At 42.5% G+C, this 16,647-nt stretch overlaps 1 protein-coding gene across 1 annotated transcript in view; it reads left to right on the top strand.

The window, feature by feature from the left end:
• LOC133351461 (mitochondrial glutamate carrier 1-like) overlaps positions 1 to 16,603 on the top strand; it is a 100,435-nt gene extending 83,832 nt beyond the window's left edge. Inside the window, exon 10 of the mRNA XM_061566688.1 lies at positions 3 to 16,603. Within this exon, the coding sequence (XP_061422672.1) occupies positions 3 to 144 (142 nt within the window). The 3' untranslated portion in view covers positions 145 to 16,603. The remainder of the gene's footprint in view (positions 1 to 2) is intronic.
• The last annotated feature ends 44 nt before the right edge of the window (positions 16,604 to 16,647 follow it).

The following is a 16,647-nucleotide window of genomic DNA, read 5'->3' as shown; positions in this document are numbered from 1 at the left end:
AGGAAAATCCTGGCGAAGGAGGGTGGCCGTGCCTTCTTCAAGGGCGGCGGCTGTCGTGCGCTCGTCATCGCGCCCCTCTTTGGCATTGTGCAGGTCATCTACTTCTTCGGCGTCGGTGAGATGATCATCGACTACTTCCACTAGCGGCGCCAGAGTGCAGCTAGAGTGGCCGGCCATGAGGCGGAGAGCCATTATTGTGGGCCTGTCAGCCACAACTTACATCAACATACGCAGCCTGACAAGCCCTGCACACACACGTAGATATACTTACACCTGGGTGCATATATACACACACACATGGACAGATACACTTATACCTGCAAGCTCATAGAGACACATACACTCACATACGTTTACACCTGGATACACGTACAGCTATGCCTATTGTAGCTGTCTTCACCAGTTACACGCTATCCCAGATTAAAGTATACTGTGTCACCTTCACCAGCTACATACACACGCTCTACAAGTGGTCACTTTTTGAGGGCACATATACCCCGTTACACATATATCCGGCTCAACATAACAGCTGTACGAGGTCCAGCCATACATCCAGAGGCTCATCCACTGAACACACGCGTGCCCTACTCGACGTGCACCCAGGCGAGCGTGCGCTCGTCCGAACGTGCAAGCAGTGTGACAATCCACGCGCAGACGTTCTTTAATTTGGTGGGGGGGGGGGGTGATCTCGTGGGTAGAGCTGCTAGGATCGAGCCATGAGCTTTGGGGGTGTAGCAGGGAGGTGGCGCCTTGGGTGTGTGCGCGCGCGCCAGCTCGGCTCGCACGCACGCAACACGCGGCCACAAGAGGTGCCTTCTGCAGTGGGGCGTTGGACAGTGAGTCGCGCGCACACGCAGCACGCATGCACGCACGCACGTAGGCGTGAGCAGGGGGTCTATTGTGCGAAGGTGAACGGCGTTTCAAAATCAGCCGTCCTGTCACTGAGACGGGACACTGAATACTGCTGCTCCATAGTTAAACCAATGCTATGTTTTAATTATTTCGACTTTATATTTATCTTACATACCTTATTTTAAGAGAAACAGATATTGCATCATACTCTTTGGTTCTTTCAGGAAAGTCACGTAGATGGAAATTTTAAATAAAAATAAATGAAATAAAAATAATAGATCACAACGTTTCGATCGCAACAACAAGCGAGTATGAATTCCTGCAGTCACGAAAGCCTCAAATCAAGATTAGATATTGAATCACTTAAGTGTTGCGATATTTTGGTTTGCACTTAGCACATGATAGTTTAGTCGCTTAATGATTCTGCCAATGGCTTTGCCGACAAATGCAAACAGGTGTGGGTTTACTGTGAGCAATATCTGGGGTCACACGGACACATGTGCCGGTGGCCACCTGATCATGCCCAGCTGAGATGCTGCTTCATGCCCTGAGCCTGTGGGGGGTCGGCCCTCGGCTCCCTGTTCCTGAGACAATAGTTTAAGCCTTGTGATGATTGGCGGTATTTGTCCATCTCCCCTAGGGCCCACACTGGTCCTGGCTATACTCCCTTGGAGTGCGCATGCATGATCCCTGTCATGTGTCAGCCCTGCGTACACTACTCTGTCGCTCACCTCTCACATCTAAAATACCCCCCCATAGAAAATTAGGACATGAAGGATATTGCTGTATGAACCCTCTAGTTTTTGTGGGTTTGCAGAACACATTGCTTCTTTCAAGAACGCAGCATAACTTTTGAGGTTGGAGAACATAGATGCCTATGTCTCGTATGAGATCCCGAGATGCATAAACATGCAATAACCACTGGCTAGTGCTTGCAGAATGCTTGTTATGCTTTTGCCTGATGCTAAGCATTGCACAATCTGATGCAAGTTCGTTGTGGATTCCGATACCCTCTCCGTGCATTGTGTTCCTGGCTATTCTGCTAAGCATGGCAGGGGAAGGGATGAGAGTGGGGATGGGATCCTATTGCTTGTGGGTACGCACATAAACCTTAGTGGCTACATCTGTGGACAACGGACATTTTATTAGTGTTATTGTGACTGTGAGATATTATCTTTTGTTGAATCAACACTAATTATAACAGCTTTCAATTAATTTAAGTGCATTTATACTATAGGTAGACATTGATTGTGTTTTTTTTTATTTTACATGATCTAGGCAAGATGAATCTCTAGCTATGAGTAGCAATTTTAATATTAACTTATTGGCGTGGGTTTTTCCATCTTTTTTGCACTAAATACATACACCGGCTGCTGCTTCCACATCACTGCTCACCCTTATTTCTTGACTTTTTTTTATCACACTTGCTATTGTTTTCCTACACACTGATCCAACTCACAATTTACGTCGGTATTTTGAGATTTGGCCACTGCGCATCTCGGCGGCATCCTTTCACAAACCCCGGAGTGGCCACTCGCAGATCGCCCTTCGCTTGTGAGCATTGCACACATGCTTGCACGCACACCCACGCATTATTGTTGCTCACATCGACACTTATTTATGGCAAACGTGACAGCGGGTTTGGCAGTCGCACGTCTCTGCATAAAACAAATATGATGATCTATTAGATTGGATCAATTTTGCCCACTTACCTGGTCTTTCACTTGCTCTGGAGTTTGGTACTTAGAACATTTAAGTAGACTATGTGGAGCATCTTAGCAATGGCTGTCTAGGCCATGCACCTAAGGGACTGGCGCTAGTGCCTCAGTGCACTTTCATTATCTCAGTGTATTTTGTTGCACACTGAACGTGGTGTAAGTGAGGTAGCACATCGATTGTGCGCTGCTCTGTGCTGCACGAAACCTGGTTTCCCTGAGTTTGCTCTGCACAGTAACGTGTGCCAGAGTGAACCACCCCGCACCCTTAGCTGGTGCTAAGGAAATATCTGATCCATGATAATCGTAGATGGTGTTTCCATGCATTCCCAGCCATACAAAATATAAATCACAGAATACATTGTGTCTTAAGAGTCAGTGTCTACGCATAGTTAACTCTGAGGGTGTGGATCGGTGAGGCTCCGTACCTCAAACTCACAAATCTCGATATGTGGACAGTGCTGTTTGAGTGGTGCATGCCTATAATGCTGCAGGTCGACAGGATGTCTGTTGGAGACGGACTTGCTGTACTGTCCTTCCACACACTCTAATTTATTCAAGGTACTGATCTAACATCCTAAGCAGGGCCCCTTTTTGAATAGGATTCTTCATATTCAGTCGGGTATTTTTGGGTAAATAAAGAATGAGTGGTAATGCACAATTAAACACTGACAAAAAACAGACTCTATAGGAGTTGTGTGGGTCCTCCCTTAAATGAATTAATACATTTATCAATTTGACTTAAAAGTATTCGAGATCATTGAATGCATAAATCCTATTAAATTAGGATTTTATCAGATGGGTAAGATTATTGTAAACTTCTTGGCATCTGCCAAGTGCACTGATGAGGCAGGCACTCGGGAGAGTGCCCTGTATCACAGTATATAATTGTGCCATTTTATCTGTTATCGGCTATTTACAAATTTCTCCTCCAATTCCCTACAACGATCTGGTCGTGCTCATGGCCCATTATAACTTCGAAGGTCAGGGGCTGTCAACTTCTGGCAAGTTTTGTGTACCGTGAGATTTGCACAGCACCCAGGCCCCTGGACTGAACATTCCAAAATACTCTTTGAGCCAGTCAATGTTGCAGTGATGTTTACAGGGAGATGGTTTCCACGTGTGTGATAAATACATGGTTTTTATTTCGATTTAAAGCTTTCGTGACTGCAGGGATTCATCTTCTTGGTTTTTTCGGTAAAGTCACGTAGAAGGGAAGTAATAAAATAATAAAACATAATAAAATAAAATAATTCTCACGACGTTTCGGCTACAACGCAAGCAGCCGTCTTCAGGTGAAGAATGAGACACTACCAAGCTAGGAGCTTATATATAAGCTGGGTTGGAGGTGGAAGAGCGCCTTAACAAAAAGAATGTGCATATGAAGAGGAATTTAGCATATTCATGGGAAATGCGTAGGAGGTGGGTGGGGGGGTTTCATAGTCATATTATGCCCATGCATTATGCAGGATCAACAGCACCAAGGGGGGGTGCAGGGAGTAGCATTAACAAAGGAAAGCAATGTTAATAGTATGTAGCTGCAGTTACTAAACAACCACGTAGAAAACTAAAGTATAAACTACTTTAGTTTTTTATGTAGTTTAGACACTTTGTGATGTGGGGGGTTTCCTCTGTAGTTATTCACTGGGCATAAAAAAAAATAACTGTGGTGTCTAGAAGTACCGTACCAAGTGAGAGGTCAGCTGCTTTAAAAATACTTTACCCAATGGGGCAACATCATGCTGCCTGATGCCTTGGAAATGTTGACTAGAACACAGAGACTTGTCCCTCAAGTCCAGCTGTGAGCTACCAAAAATAGAATGTACCTCCTCATGTACAATACAATCACTGCATCTTGCTTCACAGCCAAAAGTAGATGGATCTCAGCTGGGAGACTGAAAGAAGGGCACAACTAATAGTTGTAATTCACATTTACACAATCCTGTCCATTCTGGCTCTGTATCCAGGGGTGTTTACTGCAGTAGTGTTAATGGGTCGTTTAGTTTGTTTGTTTATGAAGTTTTTGAGCCAGCTGGCCAGGATTGGGCAAAACTGAGCCCACTTTTCACCCAAGCAACTGGAGAGCACAGACGAAGCGTTTCTGACATAACATTACAACTAACAATAACATACGCTTTGGGGTATGTCGGTAAAGTCACGTAGATAGAAAAATAATAAATAAATAAATTGCGACGTTTCGATCGCAACACAAGCAATCGTCTTCAGGTGAAACAATACAGCAGACGGACTGCTGAGTCAGGAAGAAATGTAGCGAGAGAGCTGCTGTTGCAGCCAGAGGTTGTAAAGGTTTGAAATGGGTGCAACCCAAGGGTAAGTGGGCGGGGCTAGAGATGGAATTTACAAGTAAATGTAAGATCGCAGAGCTAGGGATACCTCAGTTATTGTGTTGCTAGAGATTAGCATGTCAATCTGTTAATGTAACCCCATGGTTATGGTGCTGAAGAAGCCATTGTATTGCTCGTGATTAGAGATTAGCATGCCAATCTGAGACGGCTCCCGCAGCAGCGGCTGTGTTAATGAGAGACATCAGCCTATTAAACAACGAGCGCCACCGCCGCATAGAGGAAAAGGGAGCAGCAGCTATGTTAGTGAGACATTTAGCCTGTTAAGACATTTAACAAGGTAATGTAACTCAGAGCAAGGCCATAGCCATGGAGTCAACATTGGGGGGGACCAAATCTTCCAGGGGGTCTGGGGGTTCCCCCCCCCCCCAGAAAAAAATAAATCTAAATATGAAAACTCATTTCCTGCCATTCCTGCCTAAAATATGAAAAAAATTCACTAACACATAGGATGGACTTTTAATTTATTTTTTACAATAATGTATAATAGTGTATTGTCTTACATTGCTCTGTTTTTTTTACATTTTCTTGTTTCATTGGATGTAATGGCAGAGATTAGGAATTACTAAAGTACAACCATAACCACAATCATATATACAGAAATCTATTTTATAGCAATATATTGGGGGGGACATATTTAGCATATTTGAATATTGGGCAGGATGTGTCCCGACCAATATATATTATTATTACGTCCTTGACTCAGAGAGTCGAAAATAACTGCTAACATAGGCAGGTAGGATGGAAGCATCACAGCCAGTTATGACTTTACCTGGTTAATAACGTCCTTCCAATGATTGCTCAGTTTGTACCCATCTTCGCTGTTGAAATTGTGTCTGTGTTTATATTACTGGATGGCTTCATGAACAAATTTTCGTTGATAGACAGTGGGTTTGCATAGTACCTTCGTCTTGGAGAAATCAATTTCGTTGGGGAAACTAAGCGACATGTTTCAGACCGTGTTCGCGAACACAAGGCGGATCTGAAACATGGTAGGACCAACACCTCTGCCGTGGCTGATCATTGTTTTAACGCTGTGGGCACACATGAAATGGATTTCTCCAAGACGAAGGGACTATGCAAACCTGAAGACAATTGCTTGTGTTGCGATCGAAACGTCGTGATTTTATTTTATTATTTTTCTATCTACGTGACTTTACCGAAAGACCCAAAGAGTATGCATTCCTGCAGTCACGAAAGCTTTAAGTCAAGATTTAACAATAACAGTTAATAATCGCAGTTAAGAGAAACAAAACATGTATATTATTAAAATAAGAATTACAATCACATATTTTTTTACTTGAAATCTCATCAATAGTCATCATACTACTCGGTACACTGTTCCAGTGCCCAACCAGGCTGCTAGTATTATTATTTAATTTAAAACACCGTGAGCATCAACTGAACGCCGCGAAGAACATTTTTGCGATTTAAAAGTAGTACATGAACTCCATTGATATGGGTGAGAAGGTATATTTTCCATTTAGATGACATTTTTTTTGGTAAAATAAAATGTTGTGTATAAACAGGATAAGAGTACCTTTTCCTTCCATCTGCTGAGATTTAATTTAGTGAGTTAATTAAGGTGCTTCGTGAAGTGAGGTACCTGGCATCTGAGATCAAACGGAGGTAAGAATAAAAAGTAACATCAAGACCATTCAAGCCCCTAACCGAGCTGCATTGATATAATATATCGGAATAGTCAGACTGGGAGCATCACTGCATTGAATAAACGAGGCCTCGGTGTCTGACTAATGGCCAACTTGCGTCTGTACCAAAAGCCCAGATTCTGCCTTTAGATTAATGTGTTCAATGTTAGGCTCGCAAATCCAAAGGCCAAGGTATTTAAATGCATTGACCCTATTTAATGGGATACCATTATAAAATGTAATGGACACTTCAATATTAACAGGCTAATTAGAAAAATACACATATACTGTTTTTGAGCGTTCAATGTCAGTTTTTGACAATTAAACCAAACCTCAATTACCTAAAAATAATTACTCTTTAGGCATTCCCTACACTCGGCTGGGTTTGGGCCACAAGTGTACAACACCATATCATCAGCATACAAACACAATCGGCAGGATTGAACAACCATACTTAAGTCATTGATAAAAGTGTTAAAAAGGAGTGTTCCATCACCCTCTGTAAACTACACATGTTTAGAGATCACGCATAATTTGTTATGACAGCTGGCATGAGATATGCGGTAATTTACTAATTTGCTAAAAGCTAAGTTATCTAGGTTAATTCAGAATTGTACTTGGTCTTCATAAAGCTCTGGAAACCATGCAATCATACTCCCCGTATAAACTGTATTCTTTGTTTTTATTGTTGAGCTGAACAAATCCTCTCTCTAATCTTTGTTTTTTTCGGTTAAAACAGTCTGCCTCAGCAGCAGACCATACTTTCCCACCTGATGACGGACGCTTGTGTTGCGCCCCAAACGTCGTGATTTGTTTAATTTTATACGTACGTGACTTTACCGAAAGAACCAAAGAGTTTGGATTCCTGCAGTCACGAAAGCTTCAAATCAATATTAAATCCTCTCTCCTGTAGTTATTTATGGACTGGTATTTAAATTTTGGTCAGTGCACAGCTGCCTCAGATCATCAGAAACATGGACACTCACAAAGAATACAAGCTGCAAAGTGTGCCGAGGTGTGGAGAGGTGCACGCGTGGAAGTCCACCGAGAGACAGAGAGACACGGGAACAAATACAAAGGAGAGAGATTAATGTTGAATGTTAAGAACATTAAATGAGCCTGGGCAGGTCGCGGCGTGAGGTGATGTCTAAGGGACGAGACTGGTGACGTAGCGGCAGCCAGAGGAGGAAACTTGCCTCAGGGGGCATCTTCAGGGACGCTTTAAATGAGCAATGGATAGAGAATGCCTGATCATGAAAATCGATGTAAAAATCATAGCACGCACATGTAGCGTTGCACTATAGGCTCCACGATCTCGGGGTGCACCATGGCAAGCTGTACACTCGGAACCATCGACTAAGCAGCCATCTTGGTCAATGCCGTTAATTCCACCTCAGATCCAACCCCTGCGCCCACTGTGGGCGAGGGCAAGTATTACGAGTGGGATTTCGTTGTAAGTAGTGATTGCTAAAAGAGCTCTGCTTTAGGGCGATGTGGTACACCTAGCCAATGCTGATGAGTCCCTCGTGGAGGCAATGCCCCCACAACAAGGTGGTGTGGGATCCTAATTACTCACAGTGACAGTGGAGGCAGGAAGAGTCTCCAGTCGAGGCAATGACACCACCGGCACTAGAAGAGGAGAGGACACTGCTAAATGCTCCACCAAACAAGCCACTGTTTCCCTTTTAATGAGGATGAATAAACTATCTAAATACATTTAAACACTGGCTTGGATTTTAGTGAGGCATGCAGGGGTTTTGTGTAGACTTCATAGAGCCACCACTGATCATTTAAAAGTCAACACAGCGTCCATGACATTACAATATTGCATACCATCATACTAACAATGCACCAGCAACACAAACACATTACTGCATTATACATACATCATTTACGAAGCACTAATGTGCCTTGTGCCTAATGCAGCAATGTACACAATTAATTGCTTACTGCTGTGCTGTAACATTCTATAATTTAGTTGATAATTGTGTATTGCATTCCACGACACAGGAACAATTTCAGGTGCACTTGGTGTGAGCCTTATTCATGTCATGTTGGTAGGTGAGATATCTGTTCCAAATCTTTTTGAATGGGAAATCCTGTCGTCACTAAGCCATCGTTGTCCTTTGGGGGCAGTGTAAATCACACAGTAATGTGATCCCACATGAAGGGTCGTATGATCTTTCATTATGCCTGTGGCAGGGGCTATAGGTGTGTGCCAATGGGGTTTTGGCCAGAGGCTGTGTCCTAACTTGTACGCAAGAGTTGAAATAAAATTTCACAAATGGATTTATTGGTTATGAAAATCTTGCCACGACCACACGACCCTTGTGCAGTGTCTCTCTCTAGGTTTATTCCCCTGCTTGTCACTGGGATGACTTTAAACTCAGTTTGAGAACAGGATCATGTTTCAGCTCTACACCAATTGTGAAACCATAACAAACATTCCCACACAAAAGAATAAGAAAATAATCTTGTTTTTGGGTTGTTGTGGTACTGGGTTCTTTCTCAATGTATACGTGAAACGGGTGTTTATCGCAAGAGAACACAAACTATGTTCATGTTTTTTTGCCGTTTCAATGTGATTGTTGGTATATACATGTCAGCACGTCCCCCAACAGTCTTTTAAAGACTATACGGGGACCTTTGTTTTTGTTGTTGTTGATATTCGAGCTATGTTGTATAAACGCATGCTGCCCGAGTCGCCAGGCACCTGTTTTAAACGTTTGAGAAGCACAAATGTACGGGTGTTGCTGGTCCTCACGCGCGCTGTGATTGGATTGTGCCGTCTTTCTCGCTGCGACTGCACGGCAATCACTTCGCCGACCGATTGAGGATTTTATGAAACTGCAATCTGCCGGATTTATTTTTTTCCCACGAGGTACATGTTTAGAAGTACCGTATTTATTGTAATGTTTCCTAAGGTTTAATGCTGAGCTTCAATTACACATTTGAACAAAGACTTTAGTATCATGGTATATACATTTGAAACATTTATTTGTATTTATGTTTCTGCTGTCAGGTGTTTAAGTTGCTCGTTGTTGTAAGCCACAGGGTCATGTCAGACCTCTCACATATGTGCTCATCACACAGATTTTTGTTCGGTGTGCAGTCTAATCACCAAAACAGTTTTTATAATAAAATGAAATTCCATTCCTAACTGGAGTTTCAGCAGTAACAATCTAAGATTTGGGCAGTCTCATGGAAGCTTAAACTTGGAATCCAAGAAGGCTGCACGATTATATATTATTATGTTTTGCTATGTAATGAACCCCCACTAAAACTAATTGTATTAATTCACTGATGCAGAAAAATCCTGAATGACCATGTGCTATGCACTTGTGCAAGTATATTTTGGTGTTAATGGGGTCACGAGGTCACTCCATGATGATGGTGAAACCAGCCTTCACTTGCTTGTAATGAAATTCTACTGCAGATATTATTCTGGAATCCTTCAGCTGATGTACAGAATAGGGTATTATTTAATTTCAGTAGAAAGGCAAAAAGTTAACCTTAATTTTATTGATGCCAGTACTCAGTGTGCAAAGCATCTTATTACTATTTAATATTTTTCAAGAGTGACATGATTACAAGTATGTGCATGCAAGGGACAGTTCGACTTTTCACAAGCACTGTGCATTTTAAAACTATTCAGTTCGACTAGAAATATTTAAATTACTGCACTAAGTGGAGACTGCCATGCAGACAATTGCATGAAAAATCTGTCATCACAGACACAAAGCAATTCTCAGTCACACTTGCCATATCAACATGTGATTGAGAATACCAGCGTGTGATCGTCTGCATACCTAATAATCAGAGCTTCCTCTAATACTATATAAAACTATTACTAACTACTATTTTTATTTTTTTACCAGGTAAGGCTCACTGGGCAATATAGCTCTTTTTCAGAAGCCACCTGACCACAAATTATAGCTCAACGTAGTGGCTTATCATGTGATAATTTATAGCGCCAAATACTCTAAACATATAAAAACTTGATTTGAAGCTTTCGTAACTCTAAACATATGTTTATAAATGGGTAGGGAAAACCCGGAGGACCCGGAGAAAAATCCATGTGACTATGGCGAGAACATGCAAACTCCAAATATACAGGCGTCAGGGTCGGGATCGAACCCACGATCACCTGTATACCAGCGAGGTAGATCCATACTCTTTGGTTCTTTCGGTAAAGTCAAGTAGGTATAAAATAAATTAAATCACGACGTTTCGATCGCAACACAAGCGACCGTCATCAGGTGGAACAGATACAGCAGGAGAACTGCTATTTTATTTTATACCAGCGAGGTAGTTAACATCTCGCCACCCTGGCACCCCAGAAATAACTGGGCACAAGGGACCATGGCAGAGCCTGGGGTTTTCTGCCACTGGAAGCACTCTAGACGTGCTAGGCAGTGCACTGCATTACAGCACTCTCTATACTACCCCTCATGTATATATGCAAGTATAGCCCTTTTGTTAATCCACTGCTTTCCCTATACATTATTAAAATTTATATATGTGCAGCATGTGTACTGTTTAACTGACAGATATAGTGTTTGTTGTTAGAAGCATAGTATGAGATTGTGAATATACGGTCAGCACATTCTAAGACTGGCACAGCACATGAGAATGTGGTGTGGCCAGGACCAAGCTCAGCCACCTTTGTCTCCCCAGTGCTGATATTGGCCATATTGGGCACACATCTTACTTGGAGTTGACCCAAGGAAAGCCTATGCCAGGTTCATAAACCGATGGCAAGTGGAGTTGTGCTTGATCATCCTATTAATCCATTAAACACTCACGACTGCACCACCTATTAGAGAAGCTCTGAGGGAATAAACGAAGCACAATACATACCGAGCATAGGGGATTTGGGAAGAGGGAAATAAATTAAAAAGGTTATGCGAGGAAAATTGTAATCCTAAAATATCCTATTCGGTGACTTGATTAACTAATCATGGTATGTGTATTGTTGTGATAAACAATGGAGTATCAGCTTTACTTACAATAAACTCATTAACTTTTATTGTGTAAGTAGACTATGCTGATCGAAATTCACGGTGCAGCCTTCGTTGTGGGCCTCGTATCACAGACGCGACGATTGTGTCGAGTGACCACCGAGCGTGGAGTGACCACCGAGCGTCACGCGAATCACTTGAAAGCGATGAAAACCGCATTTTGAAACTCTGACATGTAAAAAAAAGTCTGAGTCAATTAACAGAACACGTGATTAAATAGGTACAGCTTGTACTTGCATGCACACTGTAGAGAAGGCTCTTTGTATCGTTAATTACAGTGACAGATCTATTGCTAAAGGTCTCAGAATTGAAACGAACAAATGTTTTAAATGAATGTTCTAACAAAATAATTCAGGTTTTGCATTTCCTTTTTGCCAAAAAGCATCCAAACTCATTTACATCCATGTTTACATATCAATACATTGATATACCACATGATAACTTAGTGAGAGAGCAGCAGTAAAATATTGTAGAGCAGAAGACGCAATTCCATTCCGTTTGACAAGAGGCATTAAAGACGAAATATTTACGACCAAACTATGTAGAGTGACTATATATAATCTGCAGTGCGCAGATTTTTGTATTGCGTCATGGATCTGATGCATTTAAACTGCAAAATTTCAAATATTGTAATTATATTGGTTCGCCAATACACTTATCCATGTTTAAATCATTAACATGTAACACTATTTTGAACGTGTCTTACTATTGATGTTTCTTGATGTGATTGCAGCTATTTATGGAGAAAACCCGTTGTAATGTCGTACGTGTTGTTCTTTGAGCGAAAGCTCGCAACACATCCCAGTTGAAACACTTGAATAGTTCACTATCGTGGCAAACATAATCTGCGTCTGATTTCAAGTCAGCAAGTGACTGGAGAATGGCTTTCAAATATTGCACAGCATGTGTACTTGTGTTTTCATGATCCTGGTAATCTGCTGCCAGTTTCATGGTTACATGCATTGTTACAGACACCACACTGGTGGTAGTGGTGGTATTGCCTGTGTGTCCCTCATGCACACGCATTACGCTTTGTCGTGATTTTCACTCGACACCGTTTGACCGAGCGACATGCAATGGAAAATTTTCGCGCTACGTAGTCATGTATAAGGTAAGTAGTTTCATAGACACTGTGTGTATACGCTTTTAAAACTGAAGTTTTCTTAAGTAATTTATTTTTGCCTTTCCATAGACTGCTGCAGGTTTTTTTGTGATGGAGTGGCTTTGAAGTGAGGTGTATGTCAGGTAGGCAAAGGGTGATGATGTGGGAGAGCGGGTTCGTGGTATAGGAATTGAGGGAGGTGTGCTCTGTAGAGATTCGGGTTGGAGAGAACACGAGGAAGCATACTGCACCAGTGACTAGATGCACGTTTCCCTGCTGTAGAGTGAGCATTATATTTGAAATATTTTACTGACTTGGCTCCAGAATGTCCTCGTGCAGTGCCGGTCACGTAATGAGGAGTTTGGAATAATGTACAAAAAAACATCTCTTGTTTCACGCGACTCCAGCATCTATCACTCTTTCGAAAATTGTGCACAGTGCATTTAGTGGAATGAATGAGAGTTACGATCCATTCGCCTGCTCCCTCCTGTGTTCTCCATCCGCTGTCGTGTCTCCTGTAGCTGCAGATTCTGACACTCGCTGCTAATTCTTTGCTGCTGCGAAGCAGGGGAACATGCTCTGGTCGCTGATGCAGGCAGTATGCATTGTCCTGTTGTGATGAGGCCCCTTCAATGTAGCATTGTTCCAGGTGATCTTGGTGCACCAAAGCGCAGGATTTTCATCCCCTCGACTGCCAATGATCCAACTTTCCCTATGAGTCACTTGTCTCTGTGGCTTTGCAGACCGGGTACAAATACTGCATCTCCGCCTTGGCCTAACAGTCCACAACGTAGCCTTTTTCTTTTTATCTTCATCGCTGTGAGGTTGCAGGCTCGCGAACGTGGATTTATTACAAACACCAAGGGGTTAAGTTCTTGAAAATGTGTAAATGTTATGTCAAGTGCTCCTGCAAAATGTAAATTGTTTGTGGGAACTACGTGCGATGGCGTCATGTTGACAAGTGAGGCTACGTCATATCCAAAGTACGTCAGCAAATAACCTTTTTAAAACAATTCTCATGAGTAGAAAAGTTAATTTAATGTTGATTATGAAAATGTAATTACCAACTCTGTAATAATAATAATAATTAGAGGAGCAAATGTGTGAGAGTGCAGCTAGCCTGACGGGCAGTGTGCTGATGTTTCTGCCACTTGGTCGAAAACGGTGGCTGCGGTTGTAGTACGAGACAGACCGTCGTGAAGCGACGTTTGTATCCGTCGCAATCGACGTAGATGTCAACCGCTGCGTAGTCGCATGCTATAGAATCGTCTTTTGTCTATTGGAGTTCCACGCAAGACTGCATTTTTTGGTAAAAACAGCACAAGGACAGTAACGTCTAAATCTCCTCATGTAAATTCCCAATTATGTTAAGGGAAATAACCCACCAACAAGTATACATTACGATCGAAAAATGTTTCTTAAAATATGTTAGAATCGGACACATGACCGCCTGGTTGACACCCTGGCAAAATGTTTGACACACAAGTGGGAGCTCACGAGTTCACATCCCAACTAGGGGTTCACTCGGTGCAACTTTTCGACGAGTTCCACTTTGTGGGAAGCCGAGAACCTCGATGTGCATGAGAAACTCGTCTGCTGGTTACCAAAGTAGTATCGGCATGGGGCAGTACAACAAGTAGGGTTTGACTTATCGTTATGGTTTTAGTGTGTGAGTTTTCTTCAGGCCCTAATCGAGAGGGAATTGACCAAACATCGCAAAGCAGGATTCTCGTGTTCGAATGATTAGAGGAACACCAGCAGTAGTGCTGCATCCTGCACTGTGTTTAGTCTAAAGGGAGAGCTCATGTGGCCTCGATCGTCTGCCTGAAAAGTCCTCAAGTTATTTATGGCAGTGCATTTGAAGAATTGGCTGGCAAATTCAGTTCAGTATGTTACAATTATACTGAACAATCTGTGTAATGATGACCACTGATGTTGACAATTTAAGTGTCCTTCATAGACAAGTGGTCTCCAAACAGGGTTAGTTAAAATGAGATGTTCTGGGAAGTGCGGCAGTGATTTAGGCAGCGAGGTGTTCACTGTGAAGAGTGGCTCAGCACGAAACAGGTGCCGTCGTATTGCGATGGCTGCACTGATCCAAGCCTGCCATTGCATTTACATATTCATGTAAACGTTCTGCTTTGTGATCTTCCCTTCCTTGTTGCAACGCTTTCCGGACGATTTTTGTCGGGGATGTGGCTTTTAGTGATGCAAGATTGCGCTTCGTATTATTTACTGGATGTCCGTTGGATGCGTGTGATTCAGATTAAAAAATTTTTACAATTTGGGAAGTTTTGAACTTCAACAGGTTTGGTAAATAAAGTGCGGTTGGGTGCCCCTCATCGCGACGCTACTGCTTTCATGCACACACTGCTCCATGACGTCCCGTGGTGCGGTGGTAACCGTGACGGCGCTACCACAAATATTCCATTGGAAGCACCAGACGATGGTGAAATGTTCTGGTTCACAATGGCAATCACAGTCCAGTGTTTCCAGTTAATTCAAATTGACGCAGTCGGCTACTACATAGGGGGTCATTATAATTCCGTGCTACGATTGGTAGGTGAGCAAAGGTTCAGCATCTTGTTTCTCTGAGGGCCGCGTGCAAGCATTGTAAGAAGTGCAATTCCATCCATGGTTAAAATTTACCACTTTTCAAACCATATTCGAGTCTCTGTATACGTGATTCTTATGTTCCTTATATTGTGGTAGAATTGGACATCTTACCCAGTCCTTGCCTCGACGTATATATATATTTGCCAGGTGGTTGTAGTTACACATACCTGTATTTAAGCAGTGGACGCGAGGGTTGGTGCATCGCACAAATACTGTGAAACTCCCTTCCCGTGGGAATCGAGGTGCCATACCCTTTCTTAGAAGGCTGCAGAGCAAATGTGGACAACACCTGTTCCATTTGTATGGGATAGAGTGTTGCCCCCTCCCAAACATGTTTTTTTTCTCCTGGATGCCCCAGATTCGTCCATCTTTGTATATTGGGTATCGCAGAGCTTGGGGGGGAAGTCGATGCTGGCTCACCTGGCTGCCTTCTTCACGCAATCCATAGCTCCTCGCACCTCTGAGTCATTCTCCCTCTTCGAGATTGAGCGAATATTGTGTAGCGTGTTACAAGTCGAAATTATTATTATAAAAGGGAATTAATTATAAAATGATATTTACAAATCTGAACATAAAACTTTTTGAAAAGAAGTCCTGGAGTAATATTGTGGAGCCTTACATGTATTAATTTTGTTAGGATTTCTTTTAGTTCATGCTGATTCCATACCTGAGTTCAGCTGCCACACTGCAGCCAACAGAATGATCTACAACAATGGTCATCGCTGGTAATGGCGATTCTTTCAACTCAGAGCTTCGTTTTTTTACAGAGCTGTGACATTGATTAGATGCTAATTTTGGGAGTGAAGGTAGGATGGGAATTTAAATACATGAATGTATAATTCACAGTCACTTCTATGAGGCATAGGGCATGGGGAACGCCGCAGTGGTTGTTCACCTACGTGTGGGAAACTCACTGTGGAGCAATGGATTCTGGGGCAGGGATGGTGGAACCTGCACCACCCCGTACATACTCCTCTGGCCAGTTTACCGATGCATTCCCCTTGGTACACGTTTCCCCGAGGGTGTGTGCATGCAAGCAGGGCTGCAGTGCGGTGGCCGTATGCGTCGGTGTAGATTAGAATCCCTTGCTGTCGTAATTTGCTCGGTTATGCCGTGTGTGGGTTTTAATTGTCTGTATAGTGCAATGTTAAATTTTGTACACGTGATTTTATTGTAATTTGAAACAAATGTGAGCACAGCCATTTAAATGAAAAAAAAATGTGATACCCGCAATGTTTGTGCAATATGTTGAGATGTACTTCGGACATTAAATTATTCATGTAAGCGTTGGAGTCAGCTGTCGTTTGTTCCCAAGTGTAATTCATCACC

The sequence above is a fragment of the Lethenteron reissneri genome, chromosome 37 (genome assembly GCF_015708825.2).
Source record: "Lethenteron reissneri isolate LAM-NWPU_2019-01 chromosome 37, ASM1570882v1, whole genome shotgun sequence".
In the NCBI taxonomy this organism is placed as follows: domain Eukaryota; kingdom Metazoa; phylum Chordata; class Hyperoartia; order Petromyzontiformes; family Petromyzontidae; genus Lethenteron; species Lethenteron reissneri.
The sequence above is the reverse complement of the archived record's forward strand: the minus strand, read 5'-3'. Positions and strand labels throughout refer to the sequence as shown.